Source organism: Schistocerca nitens, chromosome 12, assembly GCF_023898315.1.
Source record: "Schistocerca nitens isolate TAMUIC-IGC-003100 chromosome 12, iqSchNite1.1, whole genome shotgun sequence".
Classification (NCBI taxonomy): domain Eukaryota; kingdom Metazoa; phylum Arthropoda; class Insecta; order Orthoptera; family Acrididae; genus Schistocerca; species Schistocerca nitens.
Window position 1 is genome coordinate 126487902 of NC_064625.1, and position 26553 is coordinate 126514454.

The following is a 26553-nucleotide window of genomic DNA, read 5'->3' on the forward strand; positions in this document are numbered from 1 at the left end:
AAAATAAACGTAGTTTTAATTGTAATATAAGTATTGAATACGGAAAAATATGGATAAATGCTTTACAGGTCATGCCGAGAGCTGACGCGATTTTCCAGATACAGAGAGATGTTGAAATCATGCCGTGCGCTGACGATTATTCACCATGAATATTTTATTATAGGTAACACAGAGAGATACTAAAGTCATGCCGTGCGCTGATGATTATTAACAATGAATATTTTATTATAGGCTTGGCAGAGAGATGACACGAGGTATAAAGAAGAGAGGAGAATGGAGATGTTAGTATGTAAGGAATATAATTTAGTTATGGTTTATTTTGATAACAGGTGACACAGCGCAGCGCAGCATTACGGATGGAGAAACCACATTAAATTGCTTACTATATGTACTTTGCTATTCGAAAAAAATTTTCTGCATTGAACATGATATCTTTTACATCAGATACATACATAGGAAAAACACATCACACCAAATGTCAGCATACCGGTTCGCACTCTGCGTAAAATACAAATGTTTTCTCTTAAATAACAATGACGATGTGTGCTACAGAACTCACACATAATATATAGTCATTTGTGGGTCGGAAAAGTCATCATGGAAAAACGTGCGCTCTGGAGTTCCCCAAGGCTCCGTCCTTGGTCCATTACTCTTCTCACTGTACATTAATGATATTTCTTCAGTGATTCACTCCTGCAACTACCATCTATATGCCGACGACATCCAACTGTACATAAGTGCAAGCCCCAAGAACATTGCTGACGCAGTAGCGAGTATGAACGCGGATCTTTGCTCTGTTTCTCGATGGGCACAGAACCTAGGTCTGAAACTAAACCCCAAGAAATCCCAGGTCATACTTATATCTCATCCAAAGTTAATCAGTCGGCACTTTCACGAAACAGTCCCTCAAATACACCTCAATGGTACCCAACTACCATACCAAACAACAGTAAAAGACCTTGGAATAATCTTGGATGAACACCTAAACTGGGAAGAACAAACAGTTACAGCTTGCCGGAAATCGCTCTCCTCCCTACATGCAATTCAGAAATTTAGAAAAATATTTCCAACCCATGTTAAACAAAAATTAGTCCAAACACTAGTCTTGCCTAATCTTTACTACTGTGATGTAGTTCAACACGGCACAAATAGTGAAAATTCGAGACGCCTCGAGCTAGTGATGAACGCTTGCGTTAGATACGTATGCAATATACGGTTGTATGATCATATCAGTCCTTCATACTCCCAGCTAGGTTGGATACGCCCACATAAGGCACGCGATCTCCACACGATGTGCTTACTTCATCGATTTCTTAGCCACTGGTGCCCCCAATACTTATCTTCTCACATTGAACACCTATCATCATTCCACAACCGCAATACCAGATCGGATAGTCTAGCATCTTGGCTGTACCTTAACATAACACGAAATATTTCTTCGTGTCATTCTCCATCTCAGCCATACGACTATGGAACGCGCTCCCCTGTGATCTGCGTCTTATCCAGAACCACTCAACATTCAAGAGGGAACTCAAAACTTACATATTAGGGACGGTATAGCCACCATTGTTGGGCCCCTCTCATCTCTTTCTTTCTCCTCTCCATCACAGCTTCGAATTTTACCATTCTATTTCTCTTCCTCTAACCTATCTACCTCTTCTATATCTCTTTCACCCCATTCTATCGTCTTATGTCTCTGCTTGATGAGAATAACTCACAAGCTGCAAGAATATAACGAGAAAATTCCCAACTAGCAATAGGACTGACATTCATAAAAGAAAAATATGTTTACTTTCATATACATAGTCATTATTATTATTATTATTACTATTATTATTATTCTTGATTGTTATAATTAATTTTTGATTGTTATAATTATCATTGTACTACGTTTATAATCTCTATTTTTTTTCTTAACATTAATACTGTATAACATGTAATATGTCCTTAATGTTCTGTAGAAACTGAAATTTGTTGAATCTGAGTATGCCTGGTTAGGTGTAAGAGAGGGCCTGAAGGCCCTAATCTTGCCAGGTAAAATAAATGCATAAATAAATAAATAAATAAATAAATAAATATAGTCGACTCACAATATGACTCGTAACTGACAACCACATTATCGAACACACTGAAGTCACAGAAAGTGACATAGATTGTCAAAATGTAATATTTCAAAACCTGTGAATTCACAACCTGTGAAGTAATATAACAGTGTCTTCATGTAATTATTTATATGAGCACCAGATTATGATTTATTTAGAGGAAATGTATCTGCTAAAGTCACAGAAAGTGACATGGTTTGTATAAAGATACTTGGGTATTTTATTTAAAATGTTGATGCCTAAATGTACTACTAAATTCCACGTACAGGAATATTTGTTTATGTTATTGACTGTCACGTAATGTCATATGGACTTAGGCTGAATTCATTGCAGATAAAAAAATGTTTTTTTATGTAATTGTTTAAAACTATAAACTTTTTCTACAGTCACACAAGGTGACATATTTTGTCCTTTTAGACGTAAAACAGGAATACGGTAAAAATAATTTTTATGTGCACAGAGGAAAGAGGTGATGTAAAATTTGGTAATCCAATTCCTTTTTTCCCTTCTTTGAATATGGTACTAATAGATGCCAATTTCACCAGAGAAACAAATTTATTCTAATTTTTTCCATCCATTACTATTAGAGATATAAATAACTTTTACTACCTGATGTACACTTCCAACTTACTGACTCATATTATTTGAATATTTTGATGTATACTCTTTTGAATATTCTCTTTGTTAGACTTAGAAAAACAAATTCTTATGACAGTATATGTATGTGCTTTGTTGAAAGAAATATTCTATCATTCATTTACTTATTACTACACATATTTCTATAATCAAATTTTAACCTTACGTCAAGTCCAAATGACTTAACGACGTAGGAAAATTTTAAGGAAACCCAGTGGGGGGTTATGCAACACGTGTATATTTCTATTGTCTATTGCCAAACCATAATTTATGAAGGATGTTTATATTTTATTAATAGGATTAAGTAGGAATAATTAACATTTGTCATGTTGGAAAGAATTGTGGTAGTAGGTAATGTCTGCACCAAAATATTGTTGGCAAGAGATACCGCACATTGATATAATTTTAAAAAGGGCGGGAGAGACCGCGTATGGATACATTTTAAGAAAAGAGCGGGAAAGACCGCGCACTGATACATTTTGTAATGGTACCAGGAATTGTCTGCACCAGAAAGCATTGTTGGCAGGAGAGACCGCACTTTAGCGTTCATAGGAAGTCAGTAGTAAGCGAGATGTGAAGCGAGTTTGTAGCAGGTCTGAAGCGAGAGGTTGAAAGGAGTGGTGTGCCTGCCGGCCACCAGCTATGATTTACAAGAGATTATAAACGCATGTACAGAGGCATCCGCTAACTATTATCACAAGAGGAACTAGTATTATTGAATTAATTTTTTGAGAAACTCAAGACTACTGAAGGTATGCTTGCGCTTTGCTAGTTGTAAGATTATTGTGAAAAGTAAGTCCCATTTGAACGTTTGTAAAATCATTTCATTCAGAATATAATTAATTTTTGCCAGCAATATTGGATTACTGATTATAATCCATCCCAAAAACCATCAACGTAAAACTTTGCAGAATTTTTTTGTTGTCAAGAAAAAGATTAGCTATGAATTACGTAACTTCAGTCAAATTAACAAAAGAATAACGTCAGCTTTGCTATTAAAGAATGAGAAAATAACTTTTAATGAGCAGCATTTAAATTTGTATGCGAAGATTGAGAAAGAGAATTAATTTCAAAGACAAGATTTCATTTGTTATTATTAAGCAAGAGGTAGAAATCGAAAGGGAAGGTTTCATAGGTTATTGTAGAAGGGAAGGTTGCGTAACACAAAAGAGATATAGAGGAGACGGGAAGGTTTCACGCGTAATAGAAATTTAGCGGATTTCTTTTAATACCCGTGTGAATAACTTCACACTCCTCTTTATTCAGGGTCAATTGGCACTTTTCACATCATACACATATCTAAATCATTTTGCGATTAGTTTTGGTCATCTGATAACTATACAAGACACTAAATTACAGTATCATCTGCAAACAATCTAAGAGGGCTACTTAGATTGGCTCCTATGTCGCCAATATAGATCAGGAACAATACAAAGCCTGTAACACGTCCTTGGGGAACGCCGGATATTACTTCTCATTTACTCGGTGACTTTCCGTCTATAACTACGAACTGCGACCTCTGTAACAGCAAATCACGAGTGCAATCGTGCAACTGAGGCGATATTCCATAGACAGGCAGTTTGGTTAGAAGACGCTTGTGAGGAACCGTGTCGAAAGCCTTCTGGAAATCTAAAAATATGGAATCAAAATGACATCCCCTGTCGATAGCACTCATTACTTTATAAGTATAAAGAGCCTAGTTGTGTTTCACAAAAACGATATTTTCTGTATCCGTGCTGATTATGCCGGCCACTGTGGTCGAGCGGTTCTAGGCACTTCAGTCCGGGACCGCGCTGCTGCTGCGGTCGCAGGTTCGAATCCTGCCTCGGTCATGGCTGTGTGTGATGTACTTAGCTTAGTTAGGTTTAATTAGTTCCAAGTCTAGAGGACTGACGACGTCAGATGTTAAGTTCCGTACTGCTTAGAGCCATTTAGAGTCGTGCTGACTATGTGTCAATAAATCGTTTTCTTCGAGGTAATTCATAATGTTCGAACACAGTATATGTTCCAAAACCCTACTGCTAATCGACATTAGTCTCTAGTATACAGAGACGTTGCAGTATTAGAAAATTGCAGGAAGATCTGCAGCGGATAGGCACATGGTGCAGGGAGTGGCAACTGGCCCTTAACATAGACAAATGGAATGTATTGCGAATACATACAATGAAGGATCCATTATTGTATGATTATATGATAGCGGAACAAATACTGGCAGCAGTTACTTATGTAAAATATCTGGGAGTATGCGTACGGAACGATTAGAAGTGGAATGATCATATAAAATTAATTGTTGGTAAGGCGGGTGCCAGGTTGAGATTCATTGGGAGAGTACTTAGAAAATATAGTCCATCAACAAAGGACGTGGCTTACAAAACACTCGTTCCACCTATACTTGACTATTGCTCATCAGTGTGGGATCCATACCAGGTCTGGTTGACAAAGGAGATAGAGAATATCCAAAGAAGAGCGGCGCGTTTCATCACAGGGTTATTTGGTAAGCGTTATAGCGTTACAGAGATGTTTAGCAAACTCGAGTGGCAGACTCTGCAAGAAAAAATGGCTCTGAGCACTATGGGACTCAACTGCTGAGGTCATTAGTCCGCTAGAACTTAGAACTAGTTAAACCTAACTAACCTAAGGACATCACAAACATCCATGCCCGAGGCAGGATTCGAACCTGCGACCGTAGCGGTCTTGCGGTTCCAGACTGCAGCGCCTTTAACCGCACGGCCACTTCGGCCGGGCAGACTCTGCAAGAGAGGCGCTCTGCATCGCGGTGTAGCTTGCTGCCCAGGTTTCGAGAGGGTGCGTTTCTGGATGAGGTATCGAATATATTGTTTCCCCCTACTTATACCTCCCGAAGAGATCACGAATGTAAAATTAGAGAGATTCGAGCGCCCACGGAGGCTTACCGGCAGTCGTTCTTCCCGCGACCCATACGCGGCTGGAGCAAGAAAGGGAGGTAATGACAGTGGCACGAAAGTACCCTCCGCCACATAACGCTTGCGGAGTATAAATGTAAATGTAGATGTAGTGATACGGGCCTGTAATTCAGCGGTGTAGGAGGTGATGTCGCGCCTGGAACGTGATGCAGAGACCTACCTGAAGCGGGTCAACCTCTTCCAGCGGCTCCCGGTCGTCGTGACGTTTACTGCGCGGCCAACGCCAGCAGTCCATGGCTCCTCGCTCGCAAAGCCTAAGCCAAGACGAGCAAACAGTAACAGCGACAACAAATGTCCACGCCAGCCACTCAGTCTGCGGCTGACACAAACACCAGCTTCACTGACGCGCAACGTTCGAGGAAGTAACGGAGCAGTCAGAGATAACAATGATAAAGCGACTGCGACCACTCACGATACAAGATCCAGAAGGCGCTATCGGCAGTTTCTTGGAGGAAAATCTTTCCTACTGGGAAGGAAGAGTCCCCAGTGGTGGGGCTGACCTTTTGAAGCCATTTATACAGTGGTTGGAACAAGTGAGACAATACTGACCTTACGACTTATCTTAGAAGAAAGATTAAGGAAAGACAAACCTACGTTTCTAGCATTTGTAGATATACAGAAATCTTATGACAATGTTGACTGGAATATCCTCTAACAAATTCTGAAGGTGGCAAAGGGCTAAAATACAAGGAGCGAAAGGCTATTTACAATTTGTACAGAAACCAGAAGGCAGTTGTAAGAGTCGAGGGACATGACAGGGAAGCAGTGGTTGGGAAGGGAGTGAGATAGGGTTGTAGCCTCTCCCCGATGTTATTCAATCTGTATATTGAGCAAGCAGTAAAGGAAACAAAAGAAAAATTCGGAGTAGGTCCAAATGGTTCAAATGGCTCTGAGCAGTATGGGACTCAACTGCTGTGGTCATAAGTCCCCTAGAACTTAGAACTACTTAAACCTAACTAACCTAAGGACAGCACACAACACCCAGCCATCACGAGGCAGAGAAAATCCCTGACCCCGCCGGGAATCGAACCCGGGAACCCGGGCGTGGGAAGCGAGAACGCTACCGCACGACCACGAGATGCGGGCTCGGAGTAGGTATTAAAATCCATGGAGAAGAAATAAAAACTTTGAGGTTCGCCGATGACATTGTAATTCTATCAGAGACAGCAAAGGATTTGGACGAACAGTTGAAGGGAATGGACAGTGTCTTGAAAGGAGGATATAAGATGAACATCAACAAAAGCAAAACGAGGATAATTGAATGTAGTCAAATTAAGTCGGGTGATGCTCAGGGAATTAGATTATGAAATAAGACACTTAAAGTAGTAAAGGAGTTTTGCTATTTGGGGAGCAAAATAACTGATGATGGTAGAAGAGGATATAAAATGTAGACTGGCAATGGCAAGGAAAGCGTTTCTGAAGAAGAGAAATTTGTTAACATCGAGTATAGATTTAAGTGTCAGGAAGTCGTTTCTGAAAGTATTTGTATGGAGTGTAGCCATCCATGTATGGAAGTGAAACATGGACGATAAAAATTTTGGACGAGAAGAGAATAGAAGTTTTCGAAAGGTGGTGCTACAGAAGAATGCTGAAGATTAGATGGGTAGATCACATAACTAATGAGGAGGTATTGAATAGGATTGGGGAGAAGTTTGTGGCACAACTTGACCAGAAGAAGGGATCGGTTGGTAGGACATGTTCTGAGGCATCAAGGGATCACAAATTTAGCATTGGAGGGCAGCGTGGAGGGTAAAAATCGTAGAGGGAGACCAAGAGATGAATACACTAAACAGATTCAGAAGGATGTAGGCTGCAGTACGTACTGGGAGATGAAGCAGCTTGCACAGGATAGAGTAGCATGGAGAGCTGCATCAAACCAGTCTCAGGACTGAAGACCACAACAACAACAACGAGTATGGTGCGAGAATTGTGCTTCATTTAGCTGTAATTAGACGGACCAAAAGTAAAAAATATCATCACAATTAAAAATTAGGAAAGACCTGCTCGAATGGTTCAAATGGCTGTAAGCACTATGGGACTTAACATCTGAGGTCATCAGCCCCTAGACTTGAACTATTTAAACCTAACTAGCCTAAGGACATCACACACATCCATGACCGAGCCAGGATTCGAACCTGCGACCGTAGCAGCCGCGTGGTTCCAGACAGATGTGCCTAGAACCGCTCGTCGACAAAGGCCGGCTAGATCTGCTCATTCTTGCCGCTTTAGTCCATGGGATCTGTAATTACATAGTTTGTGTATCACTCTTATCGTAGAGTGTTTTCGTCTAATAATCGAATAAATTTCGTGTGATGACACTAACTACCTTCTAACAAAGTGTGCAGAAAATTTTATCGAGTAGCCTTTGTGACAGGTGGTATGTATATTTCACATCTCATTAATCATATTTTATTGACAGTATCTTCCTTATAGGCACTTCAAGTACTTCGGATGTGTCGACATCAGAATCTATCTGATACATACCAGCTATTGAAATACGAAACACTGACGTAAATGTCTCCAGTTGTTAATAACCAGACTGCAAATGCTGGGTTTTCTTCAGGTTATGTTGGTGATCGGTAATTAATGTCCTGCTTTTAAGTTCCCTTCTCAGTTGCATTGGAAAGTCAGCGAAAAACGTCAACCGTCGTTCAAGCCAAGTTCTCGAATAGTGCTAAGGAAAGCGTGCGCTGCAGTTCATTGTTAAGTGCACTACCTCCAATCTACATCAACGATGATCATTTCTCCCTATATAGGTCGGCGCCAACAAAATATTTTCGCTTTCGGATCAGAAAATTGGAGATTGACATTTCGTTAAAGGATCTCGCCGCAACGAATAAGCCCTTTGTTTTAATGATTGCCACCCCAACTCACGTATTAGAATGAAGTGACGAAACTCATGCGTTTCCTCATAATATAGTGTCGACCTTCCTTTCACCCTGCGTAAACTTTACACTTCGACCACCGCCTATCGGCCCGGAAATTTTAAGTGAAGACAATACCGGCCGTGAAAGCTTACATTGTATGACGTTCCATCAATGTTCGATGGGAATCATGGCGAACGATCTGGGTGACCAAATTATACGCTGAAGTTGTCCATAATCTACTTCAAACCAGTCATGAATAATTTTGGCCCAGTGACATGACCTGTTGTCATCCATGAAAGCTGCATCGTTGTTGGCCGGCCGCTGTGCGAGCGGTTCTAGGCGCTTCAGTCCGGAACCACGCGGCTGCTACGGTCACAGGTTCGAATCCTGCCTCGGGCATGGGTGTGTATGGTGTCCTTAGGTTAGTTAGGTTTAAGAACTCTAGGGAACTGATAGTCCCATAGTTCTTAGAGCCATTTTTTGCATCGTTGTTTGGAACAGGAAGCCCATGAATGGCTGCAAATGGAGTCCAAGTAGCCGAACATAGTAATCCTTTCCAATCAATGTTTATTTATTTATTTACTTATGCATTTATTTTACCTGGCAAGATTAGGGCCTTTAGGCCCTCTCTTACACCTAACCACCGAGCGAGGTGGCGCAGTGGTTAGACACTGGACTCGCATTCGGGAGGACGACGGTTCAATCCCGCGTCCGGCCATCCTGATTTAGGTTTTCCGTGATTTCCCTAAATCACTCCAGGCAAATGCCGGGATGGTTCCTCTGAAAGGGCACGGCCGAATTCCTTCCCCATCCTTCCCTAATCAGATGAGACTGATGACCTCGCTGTCTGGTCTCCTTCCCCAAAAACAACAAAAACAACATACACCTAACCAGACATACTCAGATTGAACGAATTTCAGTTTGTACAGAACATTATGGACATACCACATATTACACAGTACTAATGTTAAAGAAAAAAAATAGAGATTATAACAGTAGTACAAGGATAATTATAACAATCAAAAAAATAATTATAACAATCAATAATAATAATAATAATAATAATAGTAACAGCAATGTATATAAAAGTAACCATATTTTTCTTTTATGAATGTCAGTCCTATTGCTAGCTGGTAATTTTCTCGTTACGTTCTCGCAGCTTGTGAGTTATTCACATCGAGCAGAGACTTAAGACGATGGAATGGGGTGAAAGAGATATAGAAGAGGTAGATAGGTTAGAGGAAGAGAAATAGAATGGTAAAATCCGAAGCTGTGATGGAGAGGAGAAAGAAAGAGATGAGAGGGGCACAACAATGGTGGCTATACCGTCCCTCTTGAATGTTGAGTGGTTCTGGATAAGACGCAGGTCACGGGGGAGCGCGTTCCATAGTCGTATGGCTGAGATGGAGAATGACACGGAGAAGGATTTTGTGTTATGTAAAGGCACAGCCAAGATACTAGACTATCCGAACTGGTATTGCGGTTGTGGAATGATGATAGGTGGTTAATGTGAGAAGATAGGTATTGGGGGCACCAGTGACTAAGAAATCGATGAAATAAGCACGTCGTGTGGAGATCGTATACCTTATGTGGGCGTATCCAACTTAGCTGGGAGTATGAAGGACTGATATGATCATTCAACCGTATATTGCACACGCATCTAACGCAAGCATTCATCACTAGCTCGAGGCATTTCGAATTTTCACCATTTCTGCCGTGTTGAAATACATCACAGTAGTAAAGATTAGGCAAGACTAGTGTTTGGACTAACTTTTTGTTTAACATGGGTTGGAAATATTTTTCTAAATTTTTGGATTGCATGTAGGGAGGAGAGCGATTTCCGGCAAGCTGTGACTGCTTGTTCTTCCCAGTTTAGGTGTTCATCCAAGATTATTCCAAGGTCTTTTACTGTTTTTTGGTATGGTAGTTTGGTACCATTGAGGATTATTTGAGGGACTGTTTAACGGAAATACCGGCTGGTTAACTTTGGGTGAGATATAAGAATGACCTGGGATTTCTTGGGGTTTAGTTTCAAACCTAGGTTCTGTGCCCATCGAGAAACAGAGCAGAGATCTGCGTTCATACTCGCTACTGCGTCAGCAATGTTCTTGGGCCTTGCACTTATGTACAGTTGGATGTCGTCGGCATATAGATGGTAGTTGGAGGAGTGAATCACTGAAGAAATATCATTAATGTACAGTGAGAAGAGTAATGGACCAAGGACAGAGCCTTGGGGAACTCCAGAGCGCACGTCTTTCCATGATGACTTCTCCGAGCCACAAATGACTTGTTGACTTCTGTTTTTGAGCTACCTGTCGAACCAGTGTATTGCGCTGTTTGAGAAATTCAGCTGCTTCATTTTGATTAGTAATATATCAAAGTCAACTGTATCAAAAGCCTTGCTAAAGTCAAGCAGTGTTAGGATGGTAGCTTCACGTCTGTCCATAGCATGTTTAATGTCATCAGTTACTTTGATCAATGCAGTTGCTGTACTATGGTGCTTTCGAAAGCCTGACTGATATTTATCATGGGTGTTATGAGTTATGAGGTAATACGTCAGCTGTTCATGGACGATTATTCTAGGGCTTTAGATATTGCAGGTAATATGCTGATCGGCCTGTAGTCACCTGGCGACATTGGGCTGTCAGTCTTGGCTGAATTAAACTGTGCTTCCACTCAGTGGGATATGTACTACTGACAAGAGACAGGTTGAAGAAGTCTGTGATAACTGGGATAATAGTGTCTACAACGTTCTTAATCATGCCAATGCTCACTCCATCATTTCCTACTGCCGCGGAAGAGATTCTCATAATTGCCTTGTGTACTGTGCCTGTAGTGACATGTTTTAGGAAAAACTTGTCTCCCGAGAGATCGATATCTTGGGGCTGGTAATTTGTTACTCCGTGACAGTTTACAGCTGTTGAGAAGAAATCGTTTAATTCTTCTGCAGACGCTTGATAAACAGCGTCAGATCTTCGCTTCCCTATACCGAAACTGCGCAGCTTTTTCCACAGTTCCATGTGGACACAGCCCACACTGTTATGGAGCTACGACCAGCTTTCACAGTGCCCTCTTGACGAGTCCGTGACTTCGCAGGGCCAGTGCCACATTCTAATCCTACCATCAGATCCTATCAACTGAAATCGGGACTCACCTGCCAACGTCGCGGCTTTCCAGTCGTCTAGGATCCAATGGATATGGTCAAGAGCCCAGCAGAGGTACTGCAAGCGATGACGTGTTGTTAACAAAGGCACTCGTGTTGGTCGTCTGCTGCCACAGCCCATAAACACCGAATTTCTCCACATTGTCCTAACGGATACCTTTGTCCCACGTTGATCTGTGCGAATATTTCACGCAGTTTTGCTTGTCTATCAGCACTGACAACTCTACGCAAACGCCGCTGTTCTCGGTCGTTAAGTGAAGGCTGTCGGCCACCCTGTTTTCTGTGGTAAAAAGCCCGCAGCTCGTGGTCGTGCCGTAGCGTTCTCGCTGCCGCCGCCCGAGTTCCCGGGTTCGATTCCCGGCGGGGTCAGGGATTTTCTCTGCCTCGTGATGGCTGGGTGTTGTGTGATGTCCTTAGGTTAGTTAGGTTTAAGTAGTTCTAAGTTCTAGGGGACTGATGACCATAGATGTTAAGTCCCATAGTGCTGAGAGCCATTCGAACCATTCATTCTGTGGTAAAAGGCAATGCCTGAAATGTGGTATTCTCGGCACTTTCTTGACAATGTGGATCTCGGAATTCTGAATTTCCTAATCATTCCGCCTCCCGAATTTGGCGACAGTACAAAACAAAAACTTTTTAGATGTTACCCGAAAATCCTGTCTGGTAACGATCTCATACGACACACTGTATTTATTTAATTAATTAATTAATTTATTTAATCGTATGGCTAGGGCTCCCGTCAGGCAGACCATTCGCTGGGTGCCGGTCTTTCAATTTGACGCCACTTCAGCAACCTGCAGTCGATGAGGATGATAGGATGATGATGAGGACAGCACAACACCCCTGGATGGAGAAAATTCCCCGACCCAGCTGGGAATCGAACCCAGGCCCAGAGGATTGACAATCCGTCACGCTGACCATACAGATACCGGGGGCGGACATACAACACACTAATACTCCAGAAGAGAAGCCTGGTGGAGGGAGCCTCTTTAGTACACTTCTGAGTGTTCTGCCAATAAAGCGGAGTCTTGAGGTCGCCTTCCCCACAACACTATGATTCTATGTGATCGTTACAATTTCAGTTGCTCGTAATTGTTATTCCCAGCCGGCCGGGGAGGCAAGGTGGTTCTAGGAGCTGCAGTCTGGAACCACGCGACCGCTACGGTCGCAGGTTCGAATCCTGCCTCGGGCATGGATGTGTGTGATGTCCTTAGGTTAGTTAGGTTTAAGTAGTTCTAAGTTCTAGGGGACTGATGACCTCAGCTGTTAAGTCCCATAGTGCTCAGAGCCATTTGAACCATTTTTGTTATTCCCAAGTTATTCTTCCCTATGCAGTTTTGCTTGTCTACTTAACCGGCGACCAGAGACTGTCTCCAGCAAATCCTATGCTATGCAGCTTCCGGTGAACCCTAGTTGTTGCAGGTTTTCCCATAGTCCATCCTCCCATCTTGTTCGTGTTCTTCCCCGGAGGCATTGCCTCTGCCCGTCCTACCGACGCTACTCTTGGAATAGTGTCATCTTCACGGCGTCTCCAGCCCACTGCAGCAGCTTAACCCCTTCCTTGTGGTGCAATATAGGCTTGGGTCATTATAGCGTATGCGAGGGTCGTCCACAAAGTAACATCCGTTTATACACTACTGGCCATTAAAATTGCTACACCAAGAAGAAATGCAGATGATAAACGGGTATTCATTGAATAAATACAGTATAATATATTAGAACTGACATGTGATTACATTTTCACGCAATTTGGGTGCATAGATCCTGAGAAATCAGTACCCAGAACAACCACCTCTGGCCGTAATAATGGCCTATATACGCGTGGGCATTGAATCAAACAGAGCTCGGATGGAGTGTACAGGTACAACTGTCCATGCAGCTTCAACACGATACCACAGTTGATCAAGAGTAGTGACTGGCGTATTGTGACGAGCCAGTTGCTCGGCCACCGTTGACCAGACGTTTTAAATTGGTGAGACATCTGGAGAATGTGCTGGCCAGGGCAGCAGTCGAACATTTCCTGTATCCAGAAAGGACCGTACAGGACCTGCAACATGCGGTTGTGCATTCTCCTGCCGAAATGTTGGATTTCGCAGGGATCGAATGAAGGGTAGAGCCACGGGTCGTACCACATCTGAAATGTAACGTCCACTGTTCAAAGTGCCGTCAATGCGAACAAATGGTGACCGAGACGTGTAACCAATGGCACCCCATACCATCACGCCGGGTGATACGCCAGTATGGTGTTGACGAATACACGCTTCCAATGTGCGTTCACAGCGATGTCGCCAAACGCGGATGCGACCGTCATGATGCTGTAAAAATAACCTGGATTCATCGGAAAAAAAGACGTGTTCCCATTCGTGCACCCAGGTTCGTCGTTGAGTACACCTTCGCAGGCGCTCCTGTCTGCGATGCAGCGTCAAGGGTAACCGCAGCCACGGTCTCCGAGCTGATAGTCCACGCTGCTGCAAACGTCGTCGAACTGTTCGTGCAGATGGTTATTGTCTTGCAAACGTCCCCATCTGTTCACTCAGGGATCGAGACGTGGCTGCACGATGCGTTACGGCCATGCGAATAAGATGCCTGTCATCTCGACTGCTAGTGATACGAGGCCGTTGGGATCCAGTACGGCTTTCCCTATTGCCCTCCTGAACCCACCGATTCCATATTCTGCTAACAGTCAGTGGATCTCGACCAACGCGAGCAGCAATGTCGCGGTACGATAAACCGCAATCGCGATAGGCTACAATCCGACCTTTAGGAAAGTCGGAAACGTGATGGTACGCATTTCTCCTCCTTACACGAGGCATCACAACAATGTTTCAGCAAGCAACGCCGGTCAACTGCTGTTTGTGTATGAGAAATCGGTTGGAAACTTTCCTCATGTCAGCACGTTGTAGGTGTCGCCACCGGCGCCAACCTTGTGTGAATGCTCTGAAAAGCTAATCATTTGCATATCACAGTATCTTCTTCCTGTCATCTTCATGGTGCAGCAATTTTAATGGCCAGTAGTGTATTTCTATCCGTGGCAGCGTTACGATCGCAGTTCCGAGCATGCGCGGCAGTTCCTGAGACTCACGAAGAAGACATGTGCGCCATTTTCTGTTCGCTGCTGCCGACGTGTGCTTTGTAGTGCTTCTTTCTAATGTCAGCCGTAATTGAAAATGCCGCCGCGTGTGAAATCAGATCGGTGATTCGTTTTCTAAATGCAAAGAAAGTTAAACCAAAGGAAATTCATCGGAAAATCTGCGAAGTTTACGGACAAAATGCTATGAGTGTTTCAATGGTTACAAGATAAGTCAGACTGTTCAATGTATGACTGTGATCAAGAGCACAATGGAGAACGAAGTGGACGCCCGTCTGTGGTAACTGATGAACTGGTTCACACAATTGAAGAGAAGATTAAGCACAACTCTAAGTTTACACTTAGTGCCTTTGCTATGGAAGTTCTGCAAATCTCACGATCACTAATTCATGAAATTGTTACTGAAAAACTGAAATTTCGAAAACTTTGGTCACGTTGGGTATCCAAAATTCTTACTGAACAACAGAAAAAACAACGGATGGGCAGTGCACTTCAGTTTTTGACACGCTTCAATGAAGAAGGCGGTGGTCTTCTTACTTGGATAGTCATGGGGAATGAAACTTGAGTATCGTACGACACCCCTGAAACAAAACGGCAATCAATGGAATGGACGCACACTTCATCCCCAATAATTGTAAAGCCTAAGCAAATCTTGACACCTCGAAAAGTCACGTGTGCCGTTTTTGGGGCAGAAAAGGCATTTTGCTGATTGATTTCTTACCACGAGGCCAAACAAACAATGTACATGGTTACTGCGAGACCCTTAAGAAATTGCGCCGCGCAATACAGAACAAGCGCCGAGGATTTCTGTCAAAAGGCGTTGTTTTTTTTCTTTTTTTGTCTTTTTTTTCTTTTTTTTTTTTTTTTCCTCCCGATAATGCCCAACTTCACACGGCGAATGTGACCAAACAACTCTTACGGGAATTTCACTCGGACGCATTTTATCATCCTCCGTACAGCCCCGACCTCGCTCCCAGCGACTTTCATCTCTTCTTACACCTAACCTCTGTCCTTAGTGGTCAACACTTCAGCGATGATAACGAGCTGAAGGAACATGTTACCACAGGCGGCAATCTCCTATGAAGAAGGCACACAAAAACTTGTGCCACGCTATGGCAAATGCCTGCAAAATTTCGGAAGCTATGTAGAAAAGTAGTTTAACTATCGTAGATTTTTGTACAATACATATGATCTGTATCTGTACACGTTTGTTTTATACAACCAAACGGAACTTACTTTGTGGACATACCTCGTATTTGTTCATTTTTAGAGTTCCATGCTTAAATCTGTAAAACTGTCACCAATATACAATGAAATGACAAAAGTCATGGTGCACTGATATGCACATGTAGAGATGACGCCAGTACTGCTTATACGAGGTATAGAAACGCAGTATATTGGAGGAGCTCTCATTTGTACTGAGCTGACACATATGAAAAAGTTTCCAGCACGATAATTACACTTTGAACGCGAAATTCGAATCGTTAGGGAATTCAAAATTGCGAGACCCACAGTGTCAAGACTGTAGTGAGAATACCAAATTTCAGACATTACCTCTCACCATGCACAATGCAATAGCCAACGGATTTCACTTAACGATCGAGAGCAACGGCGCTTGCGTAGAGCTGTCATTGCTAACAGACAAGCAACACTGCGTGAAATGAAAGTGGGATGTACGACGACCGTCGTGGCGGTAATGGGCTATGGAAGCAGACGACAGACGCGATTGCCTTTGCTATCAATACGACATCGCCTTCAGTGCCTCTCCTGGGCTTGAGACCATATAGGTTGGACCCTTGAAGATGGATAACCGTGAACTGGTCGGATGAATCCCGACTACAGCTGGTAAGAGCTGAGTGGCGCAGACACCATGTAGCCGTGGACCCAAGCTGTTGGTTGGTTGGTTTAAGAGGGGGGAAAGGGACCAAACTTCTTGGTCATCGGTCCCTTGTTCCTGATAAACAATTCCAGAGGGGAAAGAATAAAACAAAAGACACATACAGCACAATATCGAAAGGAAAACCACTAGAACGAAGGAAAGGCAACAAACACCAAAAGGAACAAAAGAGGACAAGAAAACAACAGAGAGACGCAATAAATAAAAGAGATTAAAACAAACAAGCAGATTAACCTGATTGGCCGACCACGAGAATAAAAAGGGGAAGCCAGCCACTCTGCAACACATTAAAACCTCCAACCTAAAAGCAGTAGGGTAGAGAAAACAGAGGGACAAACGACAAGTGCTAAAACTTATATACACTGCTGGCCATTAAAATTGCTACACCAAGAAGAAATGCAGATGATAAACGGGTATTCATTGGACAAATATATTATACTAGAACTGACACGTGATTACATTTTCACGCAATTTGGGTGCATAGATGCTGAGAAATCAGTACCCAGAACCACCACCTCTGGCCGTAATAACGGCCTTGATACGCCTGGCCATTGAGTAAAACAGAGCTTGGATGGGGTGTACAGGTACAGCTGCCCATGCAACTTCAACACGATACCACAGTTCATCAAGAGTAGTGACTGGTGTATTGTGACGAGCCAGTTGCTCGGCCACCATTGACCAGACGTTTTCAATTGGTGAGAGATCTGGAGAATTTTCTGGCCAGGGCAGCAGTCGAACATTTTCTGTATCCAGAAAGGCCTGCACGGGACCTGCAACATGCGGTCGTGCATTATCCTGCTGAAATGTAGGGTTTCGCAGGGATCGAATGAAGGGTAGAGCCACGGGTCGTAACACATCTGAAATGTAACGTCCACTGTTCAAAGTGCCGTCAATGCGAACAAGAGGTGATCGAACCTGGATTCATCCGAAAAAATGTTTTGCCATTCGTGCACCCAGGTTCCTCGTGAGTACACCATCGCAGGCGCTCCTGTCTGTGATGCAACGTCAACGGCAACCGCAGCCGTGATCTCCGAGTTGGTAGTCCACGCTGCGGCAAACGTCGACCAACTGTTCGTGCAGATGTTTGATGTCTTGCAAACGTCCCCATCTGTTGGCTCAGGGATCGAGACGTGGCTGCACGATCCGTTACAACCATGCGGATAAGATGCCTGTCATCTGAACTGCTAGTGATACAAGGCCGTTGGGATCCAGCACGGCTTTTCCTATTACCCTCCTGAACCCACCGATTCCATATTGTGCTAACAGTCGTTGGACTCGACCAACGCGAGCAGCAATGTCGCGATACGATAAACCGCAAACGCGATAGGCTACAATCCGACCTTTAAGAAAGTCGGAGACGTGATGGTACGCATTTCTCCTCCTTACACGAGGCATCACAACAACGTTTCACCAGGCAACGCCGGTCAACTGCTGTTTGTGTATGAGAAATCGGTTGGAAACTTTCCTCACGTCAGCACGTTGTAGGTGTCGCCGCCGGCGCCAACCTTGTGTGAATGCTCAGAAGAGCTAATCATTTGCATATCACAGCATATTCTTCCTGTCGGTCGAATTTCGCGTCTGTAGCACATTTTCGTGGTGTAGCAATGTTAATGGCCCAGTAGTGTAGAAGGATAAGCCCCCTCCCCCCCCCCCCCCCGCCCCCCTTACGCATAAAACTAGATCAGCCGAAAGGCGCTATCTGCTAAAATTAGCTGTAAAGAGTGCGGTAAACGAAGTTTATAACGCATGGCAGCCAAAGAAGGACAGCTTAAAAGTATGTGGGCCACTGTCAACCGCGCGCCGCACCAGCGCTGAGGCGGGTCTTGACGGCGCAGGAGGTAACGGTGGGTCGCCCAAACGTGGTCAGTGTGGAGCGGGCAGAGAACCACAAAGTCCTTGCGAGAGGCCCTCGTCGTAGTCTCTTTAATGCTATGCAGTTTTTGTGCCTACTGAGATTATGCCATGCCAAAGCTGAAAAATCCTGCGGCGTAAGACAGAACGCAGGTCAGTTACGGGGATGCCGATCTCCAGAAGCCTGTTTGGCCAGCCTGTCCTGGAATTCTGACGTGACCTGGGGTCCAGACAAACACCACTGAACGAGTGGACCGTTCCAGGGCATAGATGGTCCACTGGATGGTCACCACCAAAGGATGGCGAGGGTGGCACTGGTCAATAACTTGTAGGCTGCTCAAGGAGTCAGTACAGAGAAGAAATGACTCGCCAGGGCATGAGCGGATGTGCTCAAGAGCACGAGATATGGCCGCCAGCTCTGTAGTGAGAACACTGCAGCCATCTGGCAAGGAGTGCCGTTCAATATGTCCTCCGTGAACATACGCGAAGCCAATGAGACCATCAAGAGCCGTCAGTGTAAACCACTTCATGGCCCCGGTACATGTCAAGAATCGAGAGGAAGTGAGAGGGGACAGCCGCAGGTTTAACTGAGTCAGGGCCATGGGAGAGGTCCAGGCGAAGCTGCGGCCTAGGTTTACACCGTGGAGGTGTATGTGAATGGACCTCGAGTAAAGGTGGAGAACTCCAGACAGAAGCGACTGGACATGAACCACAATCGTAAGCCTATGCGGGAATTGGGCCGCCGTGATTGGGAAAAGGAGACGGTAACTCGGATGCTCAGGAGAACTGCAAATGTGTGCGACGTATCTGAGCCAAGCTGTCAACAAGGAACTGTGCAAGCTGGAGGTGGCTCCATGCTAGTGTTGGTTGTATTCACATGGAACAGATTAGGTCCTCTGGTCCACCTGAACCCAACTTTAACTGGAAAAGCTTATGTTCAGCTTCTTGGAGACCATTTGCAGCCATTCATGGACTTCACATTCCCAGACAACGATGGAATTGTCGCTCAACCTCAATTGCTCGTGATTGGTTTGAAGAACAGTCTGTGAATGATTGGCCACCCAGACCGTCCGACATGAGTCCCATCGAACATTTATGGGACATAGTCGACCGGTCAGTTCGTGCACAAAATCCTGGACTGGCAGTACTTTAGCATTTATGGACAGCGATAGAAGCAGCATGGCCCAGTGTGTGTGGAGGGGACTTACAATGCCCTTTCGAGTCCATGCCACGTCGAGGTACTAAACTACATTGGGCAAAAGGAGGTCTGGCACCCTATGAGGAGGTATCCAAAAGAACTGGTTCAAATGGCCCTGAGCACTTTTTTTTTCTTTTTTTTTGTCATCAGTCTACTGAGTGGTTTGATGCGGCCCGCCACGAATTCCTTTCCTCTTCATCTCAGAGTAGCACTTGCAACCTACATCCTCAATTATTTGCTTGACGTATACCAGTCTCTGTCTTCCTCTACAGTTTTTGCCCTCTACAACTCCCTCTAGTACCATGGAAGTCATTCCCTCATGTCTTAGCAGATGTCCTATCATCCTGTCCCTTCTCCTTATCAGTGTTTTCCACATATTCCTTTCCTCTCCGATTCTGCGTAGAACCTCCTCATTCCTTACCTTATCAGTCCACCTAATTTTCAACATTCGTCTATAGCACCACATCTCAAATGCTTCGATTCTCTTCTGTTCCGGTTTTCCCACAGTCCACGTTTCACTACCATACAATGCTGTACTCCAGACGTACATCCTCAGAAATTTCTTCCTCAAATTAAGGCCGGTATTTGATATTAGTAGACTTCTCTTGGCCAGAAATGCCTTTTTTGCCATAGTGAGTCTGCTTTTGATGTCCTCCTTGCTCCGTCCGTCATAGGTTATTTTACTGCCTAGGTAGCAGAATTCCTTAACTTCATTGACTTCGTGACCATCAATCCTGATGTTAAGTTTCTCGCTGTTCCCATTTCATATGGGACATCTGAGGTCATCATTCCCCTAGAACTCAGAACTACTTAAACCTAACTAACCTAAGGACATCATACACGTCCATGCCAGAGGCAGGATTCGAACCTGAAACCGGAGCAGCCGCGTGGAGGAAGTATCCCATACCACTTTTGTCACCTCAGTGTGGGATCGCTTTGTTCACTCTACAGCAGCCAGTTTCTTCCTCCATTGGCCCAAAAATATTTTTCATGATCTTTGGCTTTAACACCATTGGAAATTTGTAGTAACTTCCTATGGGACCAAACTGCTGAGGTTATCGGTCCCTAGGTTTACATACTACTTAATCCAACTTATGCTAAGGACAACACACACACACACCCATGGCCGCGGGAGGACTCGAACCTCCGACGGGGCGAGTCGCGCGAACCGTGGCAAGGTGCCTAAGACAACGCGGCTACCACGCACGGTTCAAACGACTTTTATCTTTCGCTGTTGGTGGTACTCACCGTTTCTTCGCTTTTTCAGCGTACGTTGAGATTGGCCTTGATCTCATTATTGGTTTAGGTTGCTATATGGTCTGTATGCATTAACAGTTCGTTGGTTCGCTTCTAGATGGACATTATACCTTCGACGGAAGTATGATCGCAGGTATTTAAGGCTCTCAATTAATTGCAATTTCATCTCTCCCCAAGCTCATTGTCGTTCACCCTTCTACTTACAAGGGAACCTCCCCATCGCACCCCCCTCAGATTTAGTTATAAGTTGGCACAGTGGATAGGCCTTGAAAAACTGAACACAGATCAATCGAGAAAACAGGAAGAAGTTGTGTGGAACTATGAAAAAAATAAGCAAAATATACAAACTGAGTAGTACATGCCGAATATAGGCAACATCAAGGACAATATGAGCTCAAGAGCGCCATGGTCCCGGGGTTAGCGTGTGCAGCTGCGGAACGGGAGGCCCGTGGTTCAAGTCTTCCCACGAGTTACAAGTTTAATATTTTTATTTTCAGACAATTATTATCTGTCCGTCCGTCCGTCTGATGCGATAAGTTTTTTGGGAGTGATTATCACATCCACAAGAATACCTAAATCGGGCAAGGTAGAAGAATCTTTTTACCCATTCGCCAAGTGTACAAGTTAGGTGGGTCGACAACACATTCCTGTCATGTGACGCACATGCCGTCACCAGTGTCGTATAGAATATATCACACATGTTTTCCTGTGGAGGAATCGGTTGACCTATGACCTTGCGATCAAATGTTTTCGGTTCCCATTGGAGAGGCACGTCCTTTCGTCCACTAATCACACGGTTTTGCGGTGCGGTCTCAAAATACAGACACTAAACTTATTACAGTGAACAGATACTTCAATGAACGAACGGACTTGAATGAACGAACGGACCGATCATAACTTTGCGAAAATAGAGAAATTAAACTTTTCACTCGAGGGAAGACTTGAACCAAGGACCTCTCGTTCCGCAGCTGCTCACGCTAACCATGGGACCACGGCGCTCCTGAGCTCACTGTTTCCTTAATTTGCCTATGTTGCTCATTGCCTACTCAGTTTGTATATTTTGCTTATTTTTTTCATAGTTCCACACAACTTCTTCCTGTTTTCTCGATTGATCTGTGTTCAGCTTTTCAAGGCCTATCCACTGTGCCAACGTACAACTAAATCTGAGGGTGGTGCGATAGGGAGGTTCCCTTGTTAGCTGTATCGCTTCCGTCTTCCCTTAGGTAGCCCTCAAGCCCAGCTTCCCTGCTTTACTGCCCACGCCCTGCATTGCTTTTATCATTTTGCTTGCTTCGCAAAAAAGCAGAATGTACCTCACCGTACAAAACAATCCTCTTGGAATATGAAAGTGACTAGTGCTATAAAACAGTAACGCAGTATTTATACGCCGTGTTCGTTATCTAGTGTTGTCTTCCGCTCCCCCCACTGCAAAAGCTTGTCACAGATACAAGCCAATAGCTTTGAAGACTGACGAATTGTCTGCGAAAACGCATTCGATTGTGCTCCTTTTCATTCGCTTCGGTGGATATCCATGTATAATCTTCGTGAAAAGCTTAATTCAAAAAGACAAATAATACAGTTAGACTGTGTATTTTTCTTGAGGCAGTAAAGCCGACAGAAAGTAAATACGCAGAATGTATTTACGTAGGTCTTTATACTCATGAAGTAATGAGTACTAACGATAGGGGATGTCAAACTGGTTCCATAGTTTTAGATTTCCCGAAGGCTTTCGACACCATTCCTCACAAGCGTCTTCTAATCAAACTGCCTGCCTATGGAATATCGCCTCACTTGTGGCACTCGATTCGTGATTTCCCGTCGCCTCATTTCGTAGTAATACACGGAAATTCATCGAGTAAAACGGAAGTGATATCCGGCGTTCCCCAAGGATGTTATAGAGGGTGTGGTAGATAAGTAATGGGACTCAGTCTAGAAAAACAAATTTATTGATCCAATTTGTACAAAACGTTAATATTCTTCAAAGTACTCGCCTTGGGCGTCGACACAACGTTGCCAGCGCGTTTTCCAAGCTTCATAGGCCCCACTGTAGTCCGTTTGAGTTATCCCAGTTAGTGCCTTCGTGACAGCACGTTGGATGTTCGGAATATCGTCGAAACGATGACCCTTCAGGCATCTTTTGACCTTCGGAAATAGGAAGAAATCAGGAGGACTCAACTCAGGGCTGTATGGTGGCTGTGGCAAAACTTCAACTCCAATTCGGGTCAAGTAGGAGGTCACGAGGAACGCTGTGTGCGCCGGAGCGTTGTCGTGGTGGAGACGCCAGCGTTGAGCAAGGTCCTGTCGCTTCCGTTTGACGGCTCTGTGCAATCGCTGAAGGACTTCTTTGTAGAATTCGGCATTGACAGTCTTCCCCTGAGGGACAAACTCTTTGTGAATTAACCCCCACTTGTCGAAAAACACAATCAGCATTGTCTCGATGCGGGACTTTGACATTCTTGCTTTCTTCGGCCGCGGGGATGCCGGTGTGTGCCACTCCGAGCTCTGGGCTTTCGTCTCCGGGTCGTACTGGAATGTCCACGATTCGTCGCCTGTTACTACGTTGTCTAAAAAGTGTGGATTATTTTCCAAATCATCCAACATCTCACGGCAAACGTCCACTCGTCGTTGCTTTTGTTCGGCGGTGAGCACTCGGGGAACCAATTTTGCGCAAACGTTCCTCATCATCAAATCTTGCGTAACAATTTGGTGAACCATAAATTTATTCACGGAGACCTCATCGGCGATCGTTCTGAGACTTAAACGACGGTCAGAGTCCAGGAGTTCTTTCACTGTGGCCACCGTTTCATCCACACGACTCGTTGAAGGGCGTCCAGATCGTTCCATGTCTTCAACGGATTCCCTCCCGTTTTTAAATTCATTAAACCACCGGAACACTTGAGCTCTTGATAGGGAGTCTTCTTTGTAGGCCTCCGTAATCATAGCAAAAGTTTCTGAAGCAGTTTTGCCCAAGCGAAAGCAAAATTTGATTGCATACCGCTGTTCTATCGAGCGATCCATCTTCAGCGTTTTCACAAGTGCCACGGGCACACAAACAACGTAATACGCGAAGCTCGACCCTCACTGCACCAGAGCTCCGACGCGACTGCGAACCGGTTCTATTGTTAGCTCAGATCCCCCACCACGTGACGTACAGGTGGAGACCGCCATGCGAGCGACTGGGGCGCCGCGCGGCGGCCAGTCTCATTACTTATCTACCACACCTTGTAGGCCCTCTATTGTTCCTGATCTACGAGGGCGGTTCAGAAAGTAACCTCCGATTGGTCACAGTGCGGGTTGTGGGGGGAGTAGCGACGCCATCTGTGCGTTCACGCACTCAACAGGTCAGTCGGCATCAAGCCGTGGTCGAGTGAACGTCGTACCTGCGCTAGTTTAGTTTTTGTGGCAGTTTGAAATGTGTGCTGCAATAGAAAACCCCGCCAAATGTGAAGTGCGTGCTGTCATAAGGTTTTTTACAGCCAAAGGATATTCTGCAGCAGCTATTCATCGTGAGCTTTGTGCCGTGTACGGACCAAGAGTTATGAGTGAAGGAGTTGTCCGTGAATGGGTATGTTTATTTAAAAGTGGACGAGAAAACGTTCGTGATGAAGAGAGGAGTGGTAGACCATCATTGGTGACTGACGAACTCGTTCAGACAGTTGATGCAAAAGTTTGTGAAAATCGACGTTTCTCAATGTCGGAGTTGTCTACTGGTTTTCCACAGATTTCTAAGACTCTCTTGTACGAGATAGTGACAGCAAGATTGGGTTACCGTAAGTTCTGTGCACGATGGGTGCCCAAAATTCTTACCGACCACCACAAAACTCAAAGAATGGCCTCTGCATTAGACTTTCTGTCACGTTATGAGGACGAAGGAGAACCATTGTTAAACAGAATCGTGACCGGTGACAAAACCTCGATTAAGTACGTGAACCCTGAGACAAAAGAACAATCAAAGATGTGGGCACATTCAAATTCGCCTACCAAACCAAGAAAAGCCTCGCAAGATTTTTCTGCCAGAAAACTGATGGCAACGGTGTTTTGGGATGCCAAAGGGGTGTTGTTGGTTGAATTCATGGAACGTGGTACGACCATTAATCAAGACGTGTACTGTGAAACAATAAAAAAGTTATGACGGGCTATACAGAACAAACGCCGTGGTATGCTGACTTCCGGTATCGTTTTTTTGCACGATAACGCCCGTCCTCACTCTGCTCACAGAACAACGGCCCTTCTTGAGTCCTTCAAGTGGGACGTTATCAACCATCCACCTTACAGCCCAGACCTGGCGCCAAGTGATTATCACCTCTTCATGCATTTGAAGAAATGGCTCGGGTCACAGTGGTTTGATGACGACGAAGAGCTCAAAGATGCGGTCATAGGCTGGCTCCAGGCACAAGCGAGTGATTTTTATGCAGAAGGAATTTCAAAGCTTGTGAAGAGATACGATAAGTGCCTCAATCGCTATGGAGACTATGTAGAAAAATAGTGCAAAGATGTAGTTGTAAGATGTATATATTAAAATATTTTTATTTAACTTGGTGTATTTTTTTAAATCAACCGGAGGTTACTTTCTGAACGGCCCTCGTATATTATCGACATAGGAGACAATCTGAGTAGCCCTCTTAGATTGTTTGCAGATGGTGCTGTCATTTACCGTCTTGTAAAGTCATCAGATGACCAAAAGAAATTGCAAAATGATTTACATGCGATATCTGTATGGCGCGAAAAGTGGCAATTGACGCTGAATAAAGAAAAGCGTGAAGTTACTCACATGAGTACTAAAAGAAATCCACTAAATTTCGATTACGCGATAAGTCACACAAACCTGAAGGCTGTAAATTCAACTAAATACTTAGGGATTACAGTTACAAGTAACCTAAATTGGAACGATCACATAGGTAATGTTGTGTGTACAGCAAACAAAAGACTGCGATTCATTGGCAAAAGGTGCAACAGGTCTACCAAGGAGACTGCTTACGCCACACTTGTCCGCCCTATTCTGGAGTATTCCTGTTGCGGTGTGGGATCCGCATCAGGTGGGACTGACGGCTGACATCGAAAAAGTACAAAGAAGAGCAGCTCGTTTTGTATTATCACGAAATAGGGGAGATAGTGACACAGACATGATACGTCGATTGGAGTGGAAATCATTAAAACAAAGGCGTTGTTCGTTGCGACGGGATCTTCTCAGGAAACTTCAGTTTTCTCCTCCGATTGCGAAAACATTCTGTTGGGACCCACCTACATATGGAGAAATGATCATCACGATAAAATAAGAGAAATCAGGGCTCGCACAGAAAAATGTAAGCGCTCGTTTTTCCCGCATGCCGTTCGATATTGTAACGGTAGAGAGACAGCTTGAAGGTGGTTCATTGAACCGTCTGCCACGCACTTTATTGTGAAAAGCAGAGTAATCACGTAGATGTAGATGTAGTACTCCAGAGTGAGAGAACCAAGCGACTTTCAACAAACTACACATAACTTTAAACCGTTACGAAACTTTTAGTCTCTGACACGTCTTACGAAATGATTTTCGGTGTCCACGCAGTAAA

General features: G+C 44.2%; 1 protein-coding gene across 1 annotated transcript in view; it reads right to left on the reverse strand.

The window, feature by feature from the left end:
• The window catches only part of LOC126215240 (tyrosine-protein kinase Fer-like), a 140965-nt gene extending 134961 nt beyond the window's left edge, over positions 1-6004 (reverse strand). Inside the window, exon 1 of the mRNA XM_049941903.1 lies at positions 5841-6004. Within this exon, the coding sequence (XP_049797860.1) occupies positions 5841-5915 (75 nt within the window). The 5' untranslated portion in view covers positions 5916-6004. The remainder of the gene's footprint in view (positions 1-5840) is intronic.
• Positions 6005-26553: the final 20549 nt, after the last annotated feature.